Source organism: Coturnix japonica, chromosome 8, assembly GCF_001577835.2.
Source record: "Coturnix japonica isolate 7356 chromosome 8, Coturnix japonica 2.1, whole genome shotgun sequence".
Taxonomy (NCBI): Eukaryota; Metazoa; Chordata; class Aves; order Galliformes; family Phasianidae; genus Coturnix; species Coturnix japonica.
This window is the reverse complement of record NC_029523.1, coordinates 2,405,920-2,429,296: the sequence shown is the minus strand read 5'-3', so window position 1 is coordinate 2,429,296 and position 23,377 is coordinate 2,405,920. Positions and strand designations below refer to the sequence as shown.

General features: G+C 39.5%; 1 protein-coding gene and 1 long non-coding RNA gene across 3 annotated transcripts in view; one reads left to right on the top strand and one right to left on the bottom strand.

Annotated features, from left to right (window-relative positions):
- The window catches only part of CRB1 (crumbs cell polarity complex component 1), an 85,456-nt gene that overhangs the window by 41,946 nt on the left and 20,133 nt on the right, over positions 1–23,377 (top strand). For both annotated transcript variants that reach the window (XM_015869340.2, XM_032446233.1), the window contains 6 exons: positions 10,021–10,974; positions 14,265–14,815; positions 15,259–15,424; positions 16,241–17,144; positions 18,326–18,454; positions 21,489–21,615. In XM_015869340.2, the coding sequence (XP_015724826.1) occupies positions 10,021–10,974; positions 14,265–14,815; positions 15,259–15,424; positions 16,241–17,144; positions 18,326–18,454; positions 21,489–21,615 (2,831 nt within the window). The remainder of the gene's footprint in view (positions 1–10,020; positions 10,975–14,264; positions 14,816–15,258; positions 15,425–16,240; positions 17,145–18,325; positions 18,455–21,488; positions 21,616–23,377) is intronic.
- LOC107317101 overlaps positions 1–23,377 on the bottom strand; it is a 59,418-nt gene that overhangs the window by 20,505 nt on the left and 15,536 nt on the right. The window contains exons 5-7 of the long non-coding RNA XR_004308177.1: positions 19,107–19,171; positions 18,377–18,539; positions 5,039–5,210 (exon numbers count right to left, since the gene is read on the bottom strand). This is a non-coding gene — a long non-coding RNA (uncharacterized LOC107317101). The remainder of the gene's footprint in view (positions 1–5,038; positions 5,211–18,376; positions 18,540–19,106; positions 19,172–23,377) is intronic.

The following is a 23,377-nucleotide window of genomic DNA, read 5'->3' as shown; positions in this document are numbered from 1 at the left end:
TGATTCTTAGAGTCTAGCTGTGTTAGAAACACAACACTGTTACAGGGGATCATAATGATCAATACTGTTATGGTTGTGGCCACTGTTATGTGGGCACCATATTTTCTTAGCAGAGAGGATAAAGAATCTGTTACTAGGCCCGTATGTGAGGCCAGAGTACTGTGTTCAGTATCTAGCTGTAGTAACAAATAGAGAAAATGATTTAAATGATATATTTGAAGTATATCTGCACAACAATAGGAAGACTAGCTAAATCACAGACCTCTAGCATGAACCAGATCATCCTCAAGAATGATGGCCAAAAGTTCACAGCACGCTCATGCAATTTTAGCTAAAGTCCATTATGTTCCCAATGGGATGGATATATGGCCTGGTGGAAAGGACACTTATTTAGGTGTCAGGCTTCTCCGCTTCAGGATGTATTAAACATATATGAAACCTTGGATAAACAATTCCTAAACACTGTTGAGGTGAATTTTCACACTGCAGAAGAACTAACATTGCACAGAATAAGAGAAATGAACAAGTCGAGAGTATGATCTCTTGCCAATTCCACTGCTATTGAATCTGATGAAAGTTTGCGATCCAAGGTCTTCTGCATCTACTACTAGTCTATAGTAAGCCACAGCTGTTTAAACAGGAAAGAAAATCCATCAGGCAGAGTAATTGCTATATAAAAAACCATAGAAGTGGATAGTTTGAGGTAGACTAATTGTTCTTCTGCATTTAAAATGATGAGGATGTACAAATACATCCCCTAGGAACAGAGAAACATAATTTTACGAACTATAAACAAAGATAATCCTTATACAATTTATACAGATAATCTGTCCACAGCTTAAAATGCACACAGTGTGCACACGCTGTGTATGTTCACACATATGTATTTTATATATTTCTGTTCTCAGCTCTCCATCCCCGGTTAAGTTCTATAGGCCCAATTAAAACTATGATTTTCTAGCTTGCTGACTTTTCCAGATTCTCTTAATATTGACTGACAATGAAGTTATGTAAATACAATCACTTCTGTGCATTGTGGTGACTTGTTTTAGTCTTACTAAAAACCTTGCAGATGGCTGACTGTTTTCAAAGCAGAGGCTGTGCCACACCAGGCAGCACAGTGGCTGTGCTTGCCCAGCTCAAAGCAAGATAGAAGCAGCCAACAAGAGACAAGGTAGAAAATCCCTCTTAGGAAATGTAGTCACATTTCTCAGTGGAAGTGTTCATCAACAGCGAGCACTCTTTTAAAGCCCCTACATGTTTGTAGAGGTGAAAATTCATTTGTTTTCCAATTCCAGAGTGTATCATATGCTCCAAACAGATTTTTAAGTCAACGAAACATGACCTTGTATGATCTAATTAAACAACTCAAAGGTATTGGTTGCTTTAAGATCCCTCTGGATACACTCCAGTTCAAATGCACACACATCATCTGAATGTACAAGCTCGTGAGTCTACAAAAAATGCAAATCAGATAATTAATGATTTGAATTCAGAAATCTTACTGCAGCAGTAGTCTTCTGAAAGGTAAAGCATAAAAAATGTCTGAGCAGAACACACAGAAAATAATCTGGAAGTACAAGAAGAAATAACTTTCTTCATTTCCAAATACCTAGTACATAATCAGGTATAAGTTTATCAAACTCTATGAAACCCAGTAACCCTTGCAGTTTATTTTCTGAATGATGTTCTGACCACGCTTTGAGTGGAAGGCTGTATGTCCTGCCTTCTTGGTCATTTAATCTCCAAAATCTTACTTGCTAAGTGAGAAATTTATTTCTCATTATTAACCCCTATAATCTTTCTCCACTGGAATTTTTCTTCCCTCTTTTACTTGCCCTTCTTTTTTAATCTATTACTGTTCTCCACTGCTGTCTGACACACCCTCTGCTGTCTGTCGTTGCTCTCCTTCCCCCCTTCAGCCCTTCCTAGCTCATGTCAATGAGCTGCATACACGATAGTGCAGCCAGAAACCCCGCTCAGGAAGGATGCTGCCTGGGAAAACCAGGCTGCCACTGTTCCATTTTCATTCTTCCCTCCATCAGTCAACCACAACAGCAGCTGCTTCTTTTACTGATATATAAAGCTGACTAAAAATAGGGAAATTAAAGGAAAATGAGTGCCATGCAGGGACATATTTCTTCACCACGTTTTTCTTTACTCCAGATTCAGACCCTAATCCTAGAATTGGATCCACATGGCTGGCTGTGTTAATCAAAATATGGGACAAAGGTGTAGGCTACAAGCAGCAGCTTTGCCATGCTGCCCGTCTAGGACATGGCCCCATGCCATTCGCAGGCGATATTTTTCTGACCTCTGGCTGTGCCGCTCACACAACCTTGTGTATGGAGCACTGCAAAGCAGGCACGTGGAAAAGGCTGCCCGATCTACCCAGAAACCAAAGCCAATGCTTAAATCGGTCGGCTGTTTCCAATATTTATAAAATAAAACAAACACACCAAATCTCACTAAACAACTAATCACCTCTGTGATGTTGCTTCTTTGTTGGTTTTCTTTTTGAATGAATGAATGAATGAAAACTGTTTTAGGTGTGACAAAACACGTGAAACAAGTGGAAAATACATTTCCAAGTACTTCTGTTCTCAAAAAACTAAAATGATTGAAAAGATTAAGGGGCCGGGCTTTATAACTGCTTTAAAAAGGAAAGCAATTTTACTGAAAATTCAACTAGTCTATGAAGGTTCAGGCCAGCAAAATTTGAAAGGATTAAGTTACAGCATGACATGCTGAACGTGGCGCATTATGAATTCCATATTCCTCAGCTAGAGTGACATATTTAATGATTAAGCCAAGTCATTGCGCTCTATTCCTATTTTAATATTTTTTTCCTAACCAGTATTAATTTCATATGTACATTTCAAATGGAAGAGGAAAAAAGCAGAACAGTGAATTTGTTGGCAATAAAGGAGAAGTTAGCAAGGTCTTGCAACTTTGCAAAACTAGAGATTTGTGTGAAAGTTATCACGTGCAAATTATCCCAATGTTAAGATGCTTATTATCCGTCTGTTTTAAAGTATCCAGTTTTCCATATGCTCCATCTCTGCTCTGTGTTGTGCCTTTCATTTCAAATGAGCTTTTCCTGCTAAGACGGTAACAGAAATTGCCATTCTAGGTCAAATTACTGGTCACATTAAGTTCAGTATCCAACCGAAGGAAAATAGGAGAATACAATCAATTTAAATACACCTTTCTATCTCTACTGTGATGTACATAAGAGAAAAGCCTCCTTCCTGACCTCCATTGACAATTGATTGATGCCCAGAAGCATGAATTTTAATTATGATGACATGGAGATGGTCAATTTATTGCCTTGCAATGAACGTGCATTCCCACCTTCCAGCAAAGAATAATTATCTCTCCGCAATTATCAGCATAGATGTGGCAAAGTTAGAATTTCCATGATTGTCTGCTGAGACCTGGAGGCCTGAAGAATATATGCACTGCTAGATCTTTTCCCAGGGTTCAGTGTTAATGAGCCCCCTCTAAAATAGTTGTTTCTGCCTGAAGTAGGATTTTGTAACAAGCACTTCCTAAACTATAAAATGTAGGTGGAAGAAGTGCTATTGCAGACTCTTTGTCTTCATCTCCCATAAAGCATATTCTAAAGGGTGTACTACAATTTAAGTTTCTCTAACATTTACTCTCATTTGTATTTTACACCTCTGTATTTATAAATAGTTTGATGCACCTACGGCTCAGATGCTGGGATTTTATTTTATTTTATTTAAGAAAATCTCAGAGTTAAGGAAAACAAAGAGTGGGAAGGAATAGATGTACAGACATTGTTCAGCCTATCTGTGATTTATACCTCACTGTGTGCTTCTGTCAACTAATCCATTTTTAAGGACCCAAACTAGATGTTATGGCCATGGCAGAATATCTTATGCCAGAGGTTTGCTACCTTACTGGCATTAGAAATATTTTCCTAAAATCTGACTTGAATCCCCTTGATGCAGTGTGACTTGTTTATTGTGATCACAGACAACATGCAACCACATCCCCTTTCCTCCTCTTGTCTTGAATAGTTTGACTTTTTCGGTCTCTACTCACCTATGATTACTTTCATTGCTCTTCTGTGAACTCTTCCCCATTGATCCAAACATTCCTTGCAGTGTAGAACTACAAGTGAACTTGATGTTCCTGCTAAGCTATGACCAAGACTTTGTAAACAAGTGTGATTATTCCACCTTAGTGGTGACTATTCTGACCCAGGACTGTACAAGCTGAATTAGTCCTTCCACAGCCTAATCCAGCACTTTTCAGACCATCACTCCAATTTCTTAAATTTGTCTACAAAGCTAATCCTTTTCTTTAAAAAAGTTAATTTTTCTCTGTAAATCTACATTAACAGACAACTCAAAAAGCAAACTTTCTATTCCATTATCCACATCTTTTATGAAAATAACTAGAGCAGACATAGGACAATCCCAAACCATACTCAGCAGAACAACAATTAATTTCAGGTTGGGATGACATAGTTTTTACCTTTTTACCCCCAACTTATAGTGGCTTTATATAGATCAGTTTCCTTGTTTAGCATATAAAAATTCTATCAAAGAAAATACTGCTTCTGTTACTGTTATTAAAGATCTTGCAGCAATTAGAGTAGGTTACTCGACTCTGCCATCTCCTGTACCTCACTTTTTCATGACACTTGTTCAAAATAACCTGCTAATGGTTCTGACATGGCTTCAGGCAGTTTGCTAAATACCCTGGTATGAGGTTTTTCATTCTCAGAGTGTCAGCAACTCAATGTTGTCACTGAGCTGTGGTAATAAATGTCTACCCCAACCTGGTGACAAAGCATATGTTCATAATCTTACCTCAGAACATTTGTCAGTGTCATGTTGTAAAAGGAGGCTGAGAACCTCCAAATTTTTCTTGTTAATTCCAAAATAATAATAAAAACAAGCATTATTAGTGCTACAGTTAGAGCTGCAGCACAAGACATCTGATAAGTACCTGCATAATAACTTGTCAACATTTACTTCCTTTTGCTTTAAATTTGGTTACTTACCTTTCAAAGAGTCTGGATGACATCCCTCCTCTGTGATTTTTGAATTCATAATATGAATAATCACTCTGTGCCATAGATTGGATGGAAAAGCAGTTTTCTGGGCACCACATGGAAATAACTGTGCACTATAGATTAACTGAATCCAAAATTGCGTGCAGGTCTTCTGGTGAACCTACAACCAATTTAACACAAAGTCAGGAATCTCCTAATAAATGAATAAATGAGTTGAGGGAGGGGAAGGAGTTGAAAAATACCTGTTTGCAATAAATAATAAACATTTTCCTGGGAGCTTCCACAACTTGATCAAACCTTTGTGAACAAAGATCTGGACCACAGAGGTGATTTCTCACTCAGTGATAAAATTATTTTTATATTCTGGAGTAAATAAGGCAATCTGAAAGAGACTTCAGGATCCATTGTTGAAGTTTTAAACTGGGAAACTAACAAAAAAAATCAGATCTGAGTGCATAGGTGGTCATATGTCAGTTGTATGGAATAAATAGCAACCTGGGCAGCAGCTATCTTGCTTTGTAAGTATTCCAGTAACTGCACAGCGTTACTGCTCTAGCAATATTTTATGCAATTCATAATATAAATAAAGTGATATGAGAAAGTCAGCTGTTTCTGTTGTCACAGACAGAAGTATTTCAATCTACCAAGCTCTATACTTATTTTTCATTCATTAAATGAGGGCCAAATCAAAACATCTTGCTCAAGAGCTGAAGAAGAGAAATGTTTCAATAAATGTTTTTTAGTGGGTTTTTTTTGTTGTTGTTTGTTTGTTGTTTTTTTTTTCTCCTGTCTTCAGCACATTCAAAGATCTGCAGTCACTGATTTCTAGTAAGTGGCACAAATAAAGCCAGTGGAACAAAAACACTTTACAAAAGCAAAGAAACCAGACAAACCGTAGGCCTTTCTGTTTCCTTATGGACATACGCAGATTTCTGAATGACAGTGACTGCAAAAAGATTGGTCTGGTTTTATACACCACCTGAAAACCAATGAAAAAACAATCCTTAAAAGAAAAAAATCCTATCAAAATATAAAAAGGGACAAATCAGTTTTGAATAGAACCTCGAAATGTGGCTCCCAGTGAAACACCACCAAAGTTCAGTGCAAGCATACTTGGACTGAACATTCTGAAAAGGAATGTAAGTAGAATACATGTCTGTTGCGTAAGCACTTTAATGAGTCTTACTTTAAGTCTTGTTGATCTGGCTTGGGCAAAATACACCATCAGACTACATCAGCAGGTACAGAAGTGGAGCAAGCTAATCCTGGAACAGACGCCTTTATACCAAGAACTGCTTTGAATTTTGCAGAAACTTACTTTGTGGACTGCATAAATGCTAAACCAATTTTTTTTACCTCAGAAAAAGATGGTTGCAACTAGGATACAGGTTTACATCACTTTAATGACAATGTTTACAGGTAAATATTTGCTTTTTGTGTACTAGTATGTGCACTTAGGCTGTATAGAACATGTCACATCTGTCTGTCCAGACTGCTTGCTTGTACTTACGTGGTATTTATTAACTGTCAAGGAATGGGAATTTCTAACTAAAGGTGTGTATGAAAAGTGTAATCTGGGTAACAGTTTTATACAGTGTTAGTAGAAATGAAAATTAGAGGCGTTTAGCAGAGGTACGCGTGAAGAATTGCTTTTGTCATTCTGCTTCTGTAAGAAAAGCTTTTCTGCTAAATTTGAAGTTTAAGAAATCAACGGGTAGAGAACAGCTACTACTACAGCTACCTTGAAGCAGCAGTAGGTGAAAAAAAGCAGCGCAGCTATGAGTGGTGTTTTCAAACAGAGTCAAAGGGGCTGCTTCATCTCTGTTTCGAGTGAAACTCCACAGGGGGAAAAAATACTAATTACCTATAGAAATGGGATAATAAATATTCACAGAAATTTTAAGTGGGCATGTAATATATTTGGAAGAGAAAACGCTGAATGATTTCACTTTAAAAATACAAATACGTTTAGCTGAGCAAATGTACGCAACCCTGAAAAAAACAGTTCCTCACAGTTGCTTTTCAGAATTCATTCTTTTACATGCTGGCTTCTTCTCCAGCCTGAGCTATGCGAACTGCTTATACAGTTCTATAAATATTGGCTAATCCTTTTATCTGGAGTGCTTTTATCTTGAGTGACAGTGGTCTTTGCTTGCTTAGCAGTTGGCAGATAACAAGCAGTATCAACCACCCACTTGTAAGAACAGCTGATTTATTTATTCCTGATATGAAAAAATGGTTTGCTTGCTTTTTGCTGCGACCTATATTTATGTTTCCGCTAATCCTATTACGAAATATCAGCCATTTCAATGTGTGTTTATATGAATACACAAACAATACATATGTAGGTACCTCCAAAATCATTATTTCACAACATATTATTAACGTAATTACTCAAAAAATAAGCATTTGTATTCTGACACTGAAATGCTTATGAAATTTGCACATAATGAAGTCACGCTGTGTGACTGTCTTTGCAGTTAGAAACTGATGTTATTCACATTCCATGGGAAAATAAAACACCAAAAAAAGCATGTCTCTGTTTTAAAAACAGCTGCTATGACTTTGTTAGACACCAATATTTGTGTTATAAAAGTGTTATCTAAATTTAAAGATGGAAATGTATACAATTTCTAAATAAGTTTAACACATTCATGGAAACTTGTCATTAATTTTACTTCTAATTTGGTGAGGTAGAGAACAACACCGACCCTGAACACTGCGTTGTGAAGCTGGGCTTGGTCCATGCATGTTTCAGCTGCCTGTGGACAAGTCCCTGCTACAGTGTGCGGCTCAGAGCATGGGCTGCAGGCAGAGGCACTGCCTTGCAGGGGCTTGGGATGCTAAACAAATGTGCACAGAGCGGAACACACAGCAGTAGAGTAACATGGCAGGCACCACTGCATGCCATTCATTTGGTTGATCCTCTTAAATGGTGGTTTTCTATTTTTTTTTTTTTTTCGATGAAAGATTTAACAGGAGCCCCCAGTCTATAAATCCCTATGTTTGCCCCGATCACTCTGAGGCTCAAAAGCAAAGCTAAGTACAAACCTGATCCTAATGCTTTTAGGCTGAATTAATTTTTCTCTCTGACACAAAAACCCAATGAGACCCATATTTCTACAGCTGTCACAGTAAGACCGAGCAGTCCACAAGACCTGTGGACACATTGCTCTGGATGTCAAAGCAGGAGATGTACTAAAACATTGACTGAAACAGGAAACAGCTCACGGTGACTTCACTTTTCATATACCAGAGCAGTAAAAGCAGGACAAGTCGCTAACACAGAAATTGCCACAAACTGGGCAAAGCAGGCATTGTTCTGGCCCCAAGTCAGAACAGGTTTGGGAAGTGCACATCACTTTGGGAAAGTCAGTCCTGATGATTCATATTTCTGCCAGATGCCACTACACATTAAGGTATACAGACATCTCATGTTAGAATAAATATAAGCCTGGCTGGAAAGCAGAGAGGCTGCTGCGGTACAACCCTGCTGTCAGATCAGGGAGAGCACGGTGGTGTTTGATACTCTGAGGCTTCAAGTGGAAACTGTGTACTATAATAAAGGAGAACGTTGTAATGAGGAAGATCGCTGCTAAGAGGGCCTTTCACATATGTGCTGTGACCACTTCGCTTTGCTTAATCTTTAAAACAATCTCAGCCAACTCTGAGTTCCCTTCTGGCTCTCTCATAACTTACCTCTCTCTACTATGGGTCTAGTTACATCCGTGATTGAATAAAGTGGACAGGCAGGGAATTAGCCTGAGTAGATACATTTATCTGCTGCTATCTGAAGCTATTCGTTGTGGCTGAATGCTGCCCTGTAATTTTCCATGAAAAAAATAACTGCATTTTGCTATAAAAATAAAGCTCTATGTGAATTTGTACGTAAAACTAGGTATGGTGCCTAGTACCTGGCTGTGGCTCTGTGAGTCTTGTCTTACCCACTGATGTGACCTGTAGGTACCTCATACAGTGAGCCAGCAAGGAGCTGCTGAAGGCAATTCTGCTGCAGGGACAGGCATCATTACGCCTACAAATTACTTTGTGCAGTTATCTTTCAAACTGCTATTTCATATTCTTCTCTAGAACAGTGCAAATATTCAGGGTTGTACTTGGCATAAATTTTTTAAAAAAGCAGTTGGATATTTTGAATGCTTTCAAGATAAGAAACATGTTTTGCCTGATCCATTTCATGCTTATTGGTCAGTTGAGTGCTCCTGAGAAAAGGTACCATAATTACCATTTTGTAGGTAGGTGGTCAGTAGTCCAGAGGGATAAGCTGATGAGTTTTGCAGGACGAACAGATTTGTCTTCCTTTGTGCAGCCTAACCCAGTATATGTACTTGGGTCACAGCCTATCGAATAACAGTGAAGGTGAGATGAGGAGCTCTTCTTTTACCCTGTATACCAGAAACCAAGCGCTATCTGAGAGAAAGGAAAATAGGCAGCTGTGTCACTCATGCTTTAATCGCCAACCCTGGGGCATTTGGGAAGATGCTCTGTTCCTCTTTTCTTACTTTATAGTTTGAAAATAGTAGAGGTAAAGAAAGTTCCACTGTAGATACACAATACCAGGAATATTCTTCTGGAACACATGGGTTCAGATCCTTCCATCTGCTTCTCTCACATCCTCATGTGAATTCTCATCTCAGTCTGCGATCATAGCTGGTGGGCCAGAAGTCACCTTTGCTTTCCCTTTTTTTTTTTTTTTTTTTTTTTTGTCCCTTGTGAAAAAAACTACAGTTGCAGTCCTACTCGCTGAATTAGTGTGACATACTGCGCTCTCAGTTTGGGAACGTGGTGCATGGTGGCTCATCTTAATGCGGGGTCAAGCTCCAGCAGCTCCCTGATCCATCTGTAAATTTCATTCTTAAGTTAAACATGATTTTACAGAGCACATGTTCTTAAAAAACACCTTCCTGGGCTCTAATTGCTCAATTCAGAATGTCTAATTCTTTGTTCTTCAGGTATTCACTGTGATGAAGACATCAATGAATGTCACATGAACCCTTGCCAAAATGGTGGCATCTGTGAGAACTTTCCTGGGAATTACACTTGCCATTGCCCACCTGCAGACAAAGAAGGGATTTTTTATGGCGGCTGGAACTGCACAGAAATCCTCCATGGCTGTAATGATCAACAATGCCAAAATAATGGAATATGCATCCCACATTTAAAAAATGGCCATCACGGATTCAGCTGCATATGCTCACCTGGATATACTGGAATACACTGTGAAACTATAACTACATTTTCTTTTCAAGGAAATGGTTTCCTTTGGTTGAAGAATCCCACAACCACTAAAGAGGAATCTTCCTATAATATAAACCTGAGGTTTCAGACTGTGCAACCGACAGCCTTTCTGTTTTACCGAGGGGAGAAAGACACATTTGTGAAGCTGGAGTTACTGAATGGCTACTTACATTTGTCCGTGCAAGTCAAAAACCAGCCACGGGCTCTTTTGCATATTTCACATAATGTCAGTGATGGAGAATGGCATTCAGTGGAGGTAACCTTGGCAAGAGCTGTTACTCTTAATTTACTTGACAGCTCTTGTGCAGAATCATGTGTCAATAAAACTTCTGCTATGATAGATAATGATCACGTGAGGCTTGCATTTCAGAGCACATTTTTGGGCAGCTTACCAGTGGGGAACATTAGCAGCAGCTCTCAGCTTAACACCAGTAATATACATTCTACACCTTCATTTGTAGGCTGTCTTCAGGATATTGAAATAGACTTGAATGTTATTACTCCAGAGAATGCATCACCTGAATCCTCTTTAAACGTCGAGACAGGATGCAGGAAGAAGGACTGGTGTGAGAACCACCCCTGCCAGAACAGGGGCCGCTGCTCCAACCTGTGGCTGAGTTACCACTGTGACTGCTACCGGCCGTACGCGGGGCCAAGCTGCACAGCAGGTAAGAGCATGTGATGCCATCAGCGCTGTCAGAGGGTGTTGAAAACATAAGCTGGCCTCAGTGATGAACCATTGTGACCCTAGGGATCTCTGGAACTTATTGCCCACTGGTAAGAAGGCATGAGAGGTTAGCAGTAGCACATGCTCATTATTTTCTAGTTATTTTCCAGGAAGGCTGCTTTTCAGCTTGACAAAAAGTCAGGCCGAACAGGGGGATTCTACTCATCCAGTTTTTAAATCTTCTTAGCACTCCTAGCACTCCATAAACTCTGGAAAACTGCAGTTCACAGGAGGTTATGCACTCTGAGTAAAATTTAGAAAGCAACTGAGTCGCTTGGAGTCAAAGTCTCATTTTCAAAGCATTCTTTCAGAATTTTATCCTCTCTTGGCTGACATAAAGAAACTCGTTTAAGGCCATGAAAGGCCAGCAAAGCACTGCAAGTTAAAAAGAATAAATACAGATTCCAATTTTACAAAATGAACGAGATTATCCTATTAACTTAATCTGATTAGCCTGAGGAGAAGCCAGGTCCTCAGAGGCCATTCATCTCAGCCAGGTCCCGCACGGCTCCAGGCAGCAACTAACGAAGGCTGCTCTACCAGATAGCTGCTGAGGGCCAGAGGGAGACATGCCCATGTCCTAGTGAGCACAAGAGCACATGTCAGAATACATTTCATCCAAATGGCTAATATAATTTGCGCATAGCACTAAAAAACTTTATTCTGCAGTCTTTGCTTAGACAGTACTCACATGTCAGAATACAGCCTCACAGGCAGTGAAGCAGGGATTCAATAGCTGGCACTGCCTGTAGTGCATTCCCTGCTACAACTGATGGTTCTATGCACAGGCTGAGACAAAGCAGGAGGACACCAGCAGGTCCCCTGCTGTCCCACATCCATGCTGGAGCAGTAGTGAGTAACCCTCTGGAGCTGAATAAAGCACATCTCAGGAGCACCAACAGCACCGTGGTCAGATGAGAACAGACTACTGGTTCTGGCTGGCATAGCTGCACTGCAGCCAGGGCAATCCACCACCTTACTGCAGCTGAACAGCTGGGCTCAGGGGCTTGCTGGAGGCACTGCTGCAGAAAGCTGTGGCTTGAAATGCACTTCAAAATGTTAAAAGACAGTTTCATTTTGTATGCTATACTTGATAGGTATCAATACTTTTCAATAGTGTTTTTTTCCCTTATTGCAAAATGACAAAGTCTGAGAGGTAATTGTAACAGACTTCTTTGAAGTCTAGCTGTAATTTATCCAAAGGTTTGGAAAGCAACTTTGGAGTATAGGACAACATCTGGTAAATATGTTGGCCTCCTTATATGAAGTGAAATTAAAACCAGTCAGGGCCAGGAGAGGCTTATGCTGGCATTACAACTGTTGAGAATGATTAGAAAGCAAGCTTTTTTTTTTTTTGCTTTTTTTTTTTTTTCTCCTCTCCACTGACCACAGTATTCTTTGCAATTCATGGCACCGTGCCACTTTGATACATAGGTTCGAGATACATGCCATTTTTAAAGGACCGTGGCAGGTTGCTTAAAAGGCAGAGTGGGGGAGACGTGTGGCAAAGGATAACATAAGAAATGCTAGTGTCTTTTTGAAGAAAAGTTGCTGCCGAGTATTTAATTGACAAGAAGCAATATTTTCTCTACATACACAAAATAACAAACAGATGTTGACTCATTTTGATCAACATCCAGATGTTGCAACCCAAGAGGTTAATACTGACCAAGGTGATGCTAGCCATCTCATCAAGCAGAAGATCGGACTGATGATATATATATATATATATATATCTCACATATATATATATTTATATCTCACATGTATATATACATATTTATAAATAGAAATACAACAAAATAATTGCAAACATGAAATACCTTTTTTGATAAAGAATAGTAACTAATGCCAGCAGAATTTTTATTTTTACCCACGTGAAAACATGGTTCAGTCTTCTACCTTACCAAGAAGGCACCATCTGAAGAGGTTTCAGGCCTCAAAACACCCGTTTCAACAAACAATTATTTCTACCTGCCAGAGTTTTCAACAAGCAGATTTAGAAACAGAGGTAATGTTACCCTTAGTACTAAAATTGTTGAAATTTGATTTATGAAACTGTTTAGGAACAATGAAGGGATTTATTCCTGTTGCCAAATAACACTACTGTGCCACGTAGTAGTGCAGCATGATTATTACAGGGTCTTCACATTCAGCACCCTATTTTCATGGCTCTTTTTAACACAGTTGATTTTAAATACCAGTATTTCAGGCAGTGACTTGGCCTATGAGGTCTCACTCCAGGAGTTCTGCTGTGCAAAAGGAAACTGACTGTTCAGCTATGTGAGCATTCAAACAACAACAACAACAACAACAAAAAGCTGGGCTTGTTCTTTCTATGAATTTGATATATTAAAAAATAGCTCTTGAAAGTGTTCAGGCAGGAAGTCTGTAATACTGAGGACAAGATCATGAAACGTGAAGTGTAAAAATAGAAACACTTTGTTGTGCTTTAACGAGATGATTCATCAGAATAAAATATGCTTTGGACTACATATTTTATATCCTTACGAGTCTGAAAATCATTACTGAAAATAAAGAGTAAGGCAGAGAGACAGATGGTTTTGGTTTAATCATTTTAATTGATAAGAGCAAAAAAATAAAAAGGCTCACTCAATCCTAGCTCGTTTTTCCCCCGTGACACAGTAGCATTATAAGCACTCAGGAATGAGCAGAAGTCAAATTAGAACTTACTGAGTCTATTGAAAAACCTGTGCAAGACAAAATAGGTGTGCTATCTGTAAGCTTTATGCAAGAGGGTTTTGCCAAGCAGCTTTTGACAGTGCAACACAAAAAAAATCGATGAAGTTCAAGAAGTAAGTAAACTTCCCTTGTCATCAGAGGATCAAAGCAACTAGCTTCTTTTCAAAGTGATCTTTCTGATGACCAATCCAGGAAAATGTAGAAATTTGTCCTTCCTTAACCATTTGCAAATGCAGTACCACACAGAGCATGATAAAGGAGAAAATTGTGCAGAATAATATAACATCTGGTCCTGTACTGGGGCCTAATGTTACAGCCATGGAAGCTGACAGGAGTTTTGGAATAGAAGCTATTTATGGCCAGAACAAGTCTTTCTTCATCCATAAATACCAGCACATCTTACTACCATAAGTACAGCATATTATCAGAAGTAGCTCATTATACCGGTTCCTTTGTCATTTCGCCTTAACTATTTTATTTTTCCTCTTTCTTTCCTTTTTCATCTTTTCTCCTGTTGCTAATTTCAAGAGTATATTCCAGGTCGATTTGGATCTGAGGACTCCTCAGGCTATGCTGCTTTTTCTGTTGATGCTACTGAGAATGAAAATCTGAATATATCAATGTTTGTCCGAACACGCAAATCTTCTGGCTTGATACTGGCTTTGAGAAACAGTACCTGTCTCTATGTAAGAGTCTACTTGGAAGGTGGGAAACTCGCAATGTTAGCTCCAAATTCCAGAAAGTTATTAGGGAGACATCCTATAAATGATGGAAATTTCTACCTAATAACATTAAAAACAGAACCAAATATGTTGGAATTATTCCAGTCCTCTCAATACTTGGGCTTTATTTCTACTCCAGTACTAACTACCCAAAGTAAGGACTTTCTTTACATCGGAGGCCTACCAGACAACAGAGAAACTGATAAAAATGGCGGGTATTTCAAAGGCTGCATCCAGGATGTAAGAGTGAATAACCAGCCACTGGAATTCTTCCCCCTCACTGGTTCACTGAATTCTTTTACTAACCGAACCCTGGTCAATGTCACACAAGGCTGCAGTGGTGACAACCTCTGCAAGGTAAGAATGACAGTTTCCATAGCACTTTCATGTGTTTATTGTGAGGAATTAAAAAAAAAAAAACAAAAAAAAACCTACCCCAAAATTAAAAAAAAAGCTACCTTTTTGTACAATATATCATGGTAATAATACTGTGGCAAAATGGGTAAAGATACCAGAAAGGGCAGATTTTGATATGTTTTGATATAGCAAAGTTCTGATAAATATGATTGATAGCACAAGCAAAATATACGGGTGTAAAAGAAAATGGGAGCATTTTAAGGTTACAATACTATTGTTCACAAGTTATTAAAATGTTCTGTGCAGTCTTAGTACTAATCTCTATTGCTTTCCATTGGATTTAAATAGAATTTTCCTTTTATACAAAAAATCCTACATTCTTAAGAGTTATGAGTCCACCAAGATTTATTCCTGCTTTGGTTGTCTCTTCTCTTTCCCCACAGTCCAGTCCTTGCCACAATGGTGGTATATGCTATTCAATCTGGGATGACTTCACTTGCTCATGCCCCCCTAACACAGCAGGGAAAGCTTGCGAGGAAGTGAAATGGTGTGAGCTTGGGCCCTGTCCTCATGAAGCACAATGCAAGCTGGTGCACCAAGGATTTGAATGTAGGTAAATTGCAGTATTCCTGTCATCTTCGGAAATTAGAAACAAGTAAAAATTTCACCAATATTTCTATAAACTCTGAATGTAATGCCTCCTATTTATTTCAATGGAAATCACAACAGCTACAAAGAGGACAGTTATGGTATTTAAGAGAGCACATTTTCACCTACGAAGCACCATTCTTCAACACAATCACCATCAGTAGCTGTGCATTTTCACCTGTGATAAACAAGAGCCTGCATGCTGCAAAAAAACCCCAAACCTTCTCCCAAATACCAAAAACCTTGATGCAGTCATGTAAGCCAAATTTGGCTGCATCTGTAAGCCTGTACAAAGCTGCTGAGCCTCATCAGCACCTGAGGCAAACCAGTGCAGCACCGCTGGCTATGGTAACCTGGTCTTTAACTATTATTTCTTTGCTAAGTGCTTATTCTGGGCTACTCTCATGAGAAGCAGCAAGGTTCAACTCTTATCTACACTTGCGTACTTAGATTAGCTCACTGGTTTTAGTAGACCTACTTCTGATTTACATTACAGTAAATAAGGCCAGAGTCATTGGGTCAGGGTCACTGTCCCCCTTCCCTTGTTAAAGGGAAATGAGCTGGAAGCTTTAGGATTAGAGTTTCAGGTAGCCCTGCCCTGTCACCTGTACAGCAGTAAGAGGCAAGCAAGAATAACTGGGGCACTGATGGCACTGGATTGCTTTTCAGTAGAAACAAAAGGACTTAAGTGGTGAGGATCATGGGGAACTAAAGAGATACTGTCCAGATGGACTGGTTTAAAGCTGGCCTGGTTTCTCAATTCTTGTCTTTGCACAGGTCTCGTTAACGCATTGTTTAGTGGCCGAAGCAGTGCTATATTTTACAGAAGCAATGGGAAAATCAGCAGAGACCTCACCAATATCGTGTTTGGCTTTCGAACTAGGGACACAAATGTGATACTGCTGTATGCGGAGAAGGAGCCTGAGTTTGTTATCATCAGTATTCACAACTCCAAACTGGTCTTCCAACTGCAAAGTGGCAACAACTTTTACATGTTGACCCTCACTAGCTCTCTGACCGTGAGTGATGGGAAGTGGCACCAAGTGATGGTGTCCATGGTGGAGCCCCTGTCTCACTTCTCAAGGTGGCATATGAATATCGATAACAAGGACACTGTAACCAGTACAACCACTACAGGAAGTCTCAACTTTCTACGAGAAGAGACAGACATCCATGTGGCTGACAAGGCTTTTGACAGTTTGGATGGCCTGCGAGGATGCATGAGCACCATAGAAATCAGTGGCATTTATCTCTCCTACTTTGAAGATGCTGACATCCTGACTAAAAAACCTCAAGAGGAACAATTTCTCAAAATATCTGCAAACCCTGTTCTTACAGGCTGCTTGCAGGAGGATGCCTGCAGCTCAGAGCCCTGTATGCACCAGGGGACATGTGAAGACTTGTACACCTCCTATCGCTGCGTTTGTCCCCCAGGGTGGGTGGGCACCCACTGCGAGACCGACATTGACGAGTGCTTCTCCAACCCCTGCATTCATGGAAACTGCACAGATGGGATCAGCTCTTATGAGTGTGTTTGTGAACCTGGCTACATGGGGTTAAACTGTGAAGAGGACATAGACTACTGCCGTGGCCACCAGTGTGCAAATGGGGCCACCTGCATAGATGGGATTCATGGATATTCTTGCCTGTGTGCTGGTAACTTTACTGGAAAGCTTTGCAGGTAATACAGACTAGGTAGGTCCATATGATTTTTTTTGGGTCTCATCTGAGAGATTATTACATCACTGATGCTTCCATTTAAATGCACACCTAATAAGTTGTACTTTATATACTTTATGAGATATCTGTATGCTACTTGTAGCTGTAGAATTGATGTACAATGTTTGCAGTACAGAAAGCCAAAGAGATCAGTTAGATATGGACAAAGAGTGAGGCACCAGCTCAGATGGGGACAGATGGCAGAGTATAGAGAGGTGGGGAGCAAGGCAGAGCTCTGCTGCCAGCCTGAGTCATACAGCTCCTCAGTGTCAGCATTGCAAGTCAGCTGGACAGCTGAGATAGATGAATTGCAAGGATCCTGAAAAGGTTTTGAATCACTGAAACTATGCTTTATTAGAGTAACAAAAAACTAGTGAAAGTCTTAATGTGTGGGTAAGAGAAACAAATACAGAAGTTTGTAGAAAGCATTTTTTGCCCACCCATAGCATGTTTGCTATGTGTCTTTTCCTTCTAGGCTTCCTGTAGCCCAGTTCTGACTGTGGCACCACACTGCCCACTCCATGCATCACCTCTGCTGATATCAGTGTACTGCTTGCAGTTCCTCCCAGACACTCCACTGTGAGAGGTGCAGGCTCTACCCTTCACTTGCCCTTCTCTGCACACTGTACATTTCTCCCTTATTAGAGGGCAAAGATGTTAAACAGCCAATTTCTACAGCTACAGCTACTAGGGATCTGCACACTATGCAGCCTCAGACACAAGCTCTGCCCTTGTGTAATGCTGGCACCGCACCCTCCCCAGTCCATCCTGCACTGTGCAGACATGGCCAGCCCCATACACCTGGCCTGTGAGTGCACACCGGTGTGGGCTTCCCTACAAGGGAGAGAACCAGGGAGGCACAAGTTCTGTGTGCAGCTCCAGAATTATCTGCTCATCCATGGGTAAAATATGATACCTCCCATGTTTGCATTGGATGGTATTTGCCAACAGGAGCGCAGCTCTCACTGTTCAGAGATTGGCAGTGGTAAGTTCTTGGTTCAAACAACAAATCTGCAAGGTAGATCTAGACATTTTCCTCTAAAGAAATGGACTAGACTCAGAGGGAAAGGGAGAACACAAGACATCCAGAAGTGAACAAGGAAAGAGCAAATAACAGCTGTCATTGCCTTTCTATTTATCTAGATATCGAAGATTACCTTATACGGTTTGTGGGAATGAAGACAGAAATCTCACCTGTTATAATTACGGCAACTGTACTGATCTTGGAGGCAAGCTGGCCTGTGCGTGCCTGCCAGGATTTGCTGGAGAACGGTGAGATGCTCCATTGTATGGGACAGTTCTTCCAAAAGTCATTCCAAGAGGTTGTAGGGTGTCCATCTATAGGGAAATTACCCTCCTGCAGAAATACAGAAAAAAAGCTGGTTTTCAAGTGTAGCAGTTCTTTGCGTGAGTGCCTTTCAGGGTCTGAAAATATAACAGTCTTACTCAGGTAAAAATTACAAATTAACTCAGCAAGGGTCAGTCCAGTACAGCACCACTAATACCATCACAAGCCTTTATTTCTTAGTCAGTGCCATACACCTCCTGCTCTTTGAATTAAATGCTAATGTTGTATGCAGGCAAACAAGAAAGTTATTTTTCTATACATAGGCACACATAAACACACATATCCTATTCATATATATGTAAAAATCAGCCAGAATATGCAGACACATAAATATACCGAGCTGTTCTATTTCCACCTGTATCCATTGTGAATATACAATCTATTCTCCTACAGGGATAACATGACATGAAATATATGGTGGTGTTATTTTCTTCACTGAACGCCAAAATATGAAAACAGAATTGCTATTTAAAATTAAAGTTAAGAAATATTTCTTGAATATTATAGTATGAAAGAGAAGGGGACATTGTCCTTCCCAATTTATATCTTGTAGCAGGTTGCTGCACAGTCACTTACCACTTGCTGATTCTCTACAAACACCTCTGCAGCAGGGAGGCCTGAAGGTCTCAGTGCATCAGGTGCTGTAAAAACATAAGAGGACATCATCCCAATCATAATATGGCCTGAAGTAATGGCACATTTCTGAATAGTAAGAAAAGGTACAAAGAACTTAAACAGAAAACTAATTTGCTTGCGGTACAATTAACAATACATCGGAACGCACTATCCAAACATTCAACAGGACCGAGCTGTGCTGGCTTTGCAAACACAAAGCAGTTTTCAACAAATGGTTTTGCTTCTTTCAAAATCAGATTAATTCACTGACTTTGTGGAACCTGTACAGTCAGCCATAAAGGACGGATGAAATGAACATTCCCACCCACTCAGCGCGCAGTGTAGTTGGCTGACACATCTGCACTGTACTTTTAAACTCAGCCAGAAGGCCTGAGTGCCACACCACAAAAGAAAAGGTTAAGAAATAAAACAACAGTGAAAATAAAAGCATATTCTCAGGCAGTTCTTCAGCGTGTTTTTTTTTTTTTTTCAGGACTTCAGATAAGGCAAAGTGCTTTCTCCTTCTTCCTTTCCCTGTCAGGCAACTTGCTAAGTGCAGCTCTGGGAATGAGCCTTGCTTACATCCACCCCACTGGCTGGCAATAATGTCTATTTTATGGTTCCCGTGATCCTCATATTGAGCAACAACCTTGCACCAAGCACACTGCGCCGTAACTGACTATCAAAGCAGGGCATTATTCTCAAATGTCTAGAATGGACTGTTTGTCCTCTTTTCCTCTAGGCTGACACACCGTAAACCAGGAATATTTCTGTTTGCAAAACTTAATACATCAGAAAAGAAAATTTCACCTCAAACATTTAAATATTTCTTTTTTCAGAACAATTTCAAACGTATCAGTTAACAAGAAAATCCAAAACAAAACCCTCCGGTCTATTTATTGATTAGAAAAGTCAAGCAGGCATTTTGGCTTCAAGACAGTATTTCATCCCTAAGAAAACTAAAGGGAAAACTAAGAAAACTAAAATAAAAGGGAAAAAAAAAAAAAAAAAAAAGGATGTCTTCCTATGTCAATCAATTGACTTAGGATTACAAGGGGGAAAAAAAAAAAAAGAAAAGAAAGAGCAAATAATAGCTGGAAAGGAAAACTTGAAAACATTGAATAAAAGGAGATGTAGCTGTTTGTAGAAAACAACTTTCACTGAATTCAGGCAGTGTTCAGAATCACCAAAGGGAGTTCAGTTTAAAAGTCTTCCTGATGTTCAGGTGGACTCAAGTATCAAATTGCCTGCACTATTTTGTTTTTCAGTTTTGCATAGGGAAATTCATAGCTGTATAATTTTTATGGACTGAAATAATACTTTCTGAAGTATGTAAATATAATTTATCATTGCAGGAAATGGTTGAGACTTTTTCATGGATTAATAAAGAAAGCCAGCTAAGTGTTTAATGCAAAGAACAGCACATCTCTAATGTGACACTAACAGCACATTGAGTGGTTATGGACATGATTAAACGAAACAATGCCTGGTAACTCTGAGTGAATTTCACACATTCTGCTTCCATGGTAAATGTGATTCTTTATCTGGAAAAGAACAGGATTGACTGTTTTTGGTATTTGATAAAAATGAAGGCAGGGAGTTCAGGGCAAGCTTTGTCAGGACAGAGAATCACCAAATCATTACCACTTTTTAAACAGTTGCAAATGCTTTTCATTAATGTTCAGTTGGTTGCCTTGAGAAAATATTACAGCTCAAATTTCCCTTCTCATCAGAATTGCTGAAAAGCATTTAATGATACAAATTTAAGCTTTTAAAACCTTATTCTGCAACTGCCTTTTTTAACATTCTTAGTGCCCACAACCTCTCAGAGAGACCATAGAGGAGACTGTGCTGGACATCTAGTGACACTTCAAATTGAGAAAAGAAAGGGGTGAACGTTCCCAGGGGCATTCAGTTATGAAAAAATATGCTTTGGTTTGACTAAAATCTAAATTATGAAGAAAATCATGCCCTCAGCTTGCAGGAACGATGAAAATGGACCAGCAAGTGTTCAGCAGGACTTGCACTGTATCCAGCTCTAAAACCACACACCAGCTTTCATTTCACTTTGCTAAGCACCATTAACCATGAAATGCGCCACAGAAATGAAATTTCTAGCTTAACTATCTATGTTTGAAAGCAACACAGGAAGTTCAAGATTTAAGAGAGGCTAATCAAATAGTTAATAAGATTCTCTGAAGACCACAAAACACATGTGGAAATACACTACAGATTTCAAATGGAGCAGCCTCCTTGTTAAAAGTTTCTGAATTAAAAATGTGCCAGTTTCATGCATTTCATACCTGACTTCAGGATCTCACTTTTTTGCACCCTTCCCTGTAGGTGTGAAAAGGACATTGATGAATGCAGCTCTGATCCATGCCTGAATGGAGGCCTCTGCCAGAACCTGCTCAACAAATTCCACTGCCTCTGTGATGTGAACTACGCTGGGGACCGCTGTGAGATCGATGTAAGCGACCTCTCCTTTTTTGTCTCTTTACTGTTGTGGCAGAATCTCTTTCAGCTTCTCTCCTATCTTATTTTGAGAATGGATGATGATCCAGCAGTCGAATGGGGTGACCAGGAAGAATATTAGCAACCCTTTGACTCTTGGCTTAGCAAAACAGAAGATGCCTTGACCAAAGAGCTTAGCAAAGCAATGCAAGCATCTGAGTTTGAAAAATCATTTTAAATGTTTTTTGAACTTATGTGAACGATTCAGTTTTACATAAACGTTCTTCAACTCTGGTTGTACCGTGGAAACAAACCTTTCAGGTAACATCATGATACTTTATAAGATATAAGAAAATGAATGATGAGAACTTTGTAATGCAGTACCTCAGGTCCAAGTTCTTGCCTGTTTGATGAACCACTTTGCATCTGTGTTAGAGCTTTCACTTCATATTAGAACAAATGCTAACAAATCTCAAAAGGTGTCTCATCCCCACACCACTACAGCATGTCACCACATGCACACTGTCAGCACAAAGAGTGGAAGAGATCAGAAAGCAGGACATAACAAGGGGAGCTTTGAGATACACCCATGGTAGCATTCAGGCCCTATGCAATGGCTGGCGAAGGTTTGTTCCTTTCAGAGAGGTTAATCTTACCATTAAATCTTACTGGTGTCTCTATCTCTGGCACCACATAATACTTTCATTACTAGCTCTTGGCTGTTTGGTCTCCCACTTGCGAAATCAAGTATGGTGCTTTTGGATAAATAATGTTATGGATTAGCAATGGGACCCCTTGCACAACCATTTGGATTAGCAGCAATCCTGCATCTCTGCTCCATTAGCCTCTACGCCTCCAGTGCATCACACTGAGATAAACTGCAGTTACCTCAATTTTCATTACAATTTCTCTGTCAAGAAAGGCCCAGTAAGTACTTTAGATTTTGAATCATAAGTTTGCTGTTTTTTTCTGAAGATTTCCTCAAATTTCAGCAAGTCTCACTCATTCATCAGCAGATAGACTCAATAGAAAAAAGTCCAACCTTTTGTTCCTCCTTAAGGAAGGCAGTTCAGATGAGTGGTTGTACATGGTTTCTTGAAATAATGAAAATTAAGAACACTGGGTGATTTAGCAAAAAACCATAGGAAATGTAAAATATCTGAATTCATGGATGCCTTTGGGAGGGTCAACATGAATGAATGACTGATAAATATAAAACAACAATGAAAAGTGAGCTTTTTCTGAATAATGCTTCAATGCAAAAACCATTTGTCAACTGTGCAAATACTTCTTCTCTGGGCACTGATGATCATATTATATTTGTACAGATTCCATAGTTCTTTTAGCCATTTAAAATAGAGTTTTCAAATGACAGTGGCATGTAGCAGAGTTATAGGAAAGATTAAATGACTCCAGAGAGTGATAAGTGAGATGTTTAGGTTCCCATTTTGCTACAACAAAATGCAGCAGAAGTCACTGCTTGAGAATCAAGTCTCTTTTTTTATTCCATCTTTCAGAAGTGTCCCCAAACCGATTATCTCTTTTAACATCATTCCAAGCACAATAGCAGCAACACTGGTATCATTAAATAAGGCTCCTATGTTTGGAAGAAAACCCTCACATTCTTTTGTGCATTTGTGGAATATACCATGATTCATCCCTGTGAAATGTCACACATTCCTGTACTGAGCATTTGCCTCAGTATGAGAACTTAAGTGCAATACAATTATTATGGTAATTGCTACATTTATTTGGATGACATCTTTGTTAGATTTGTG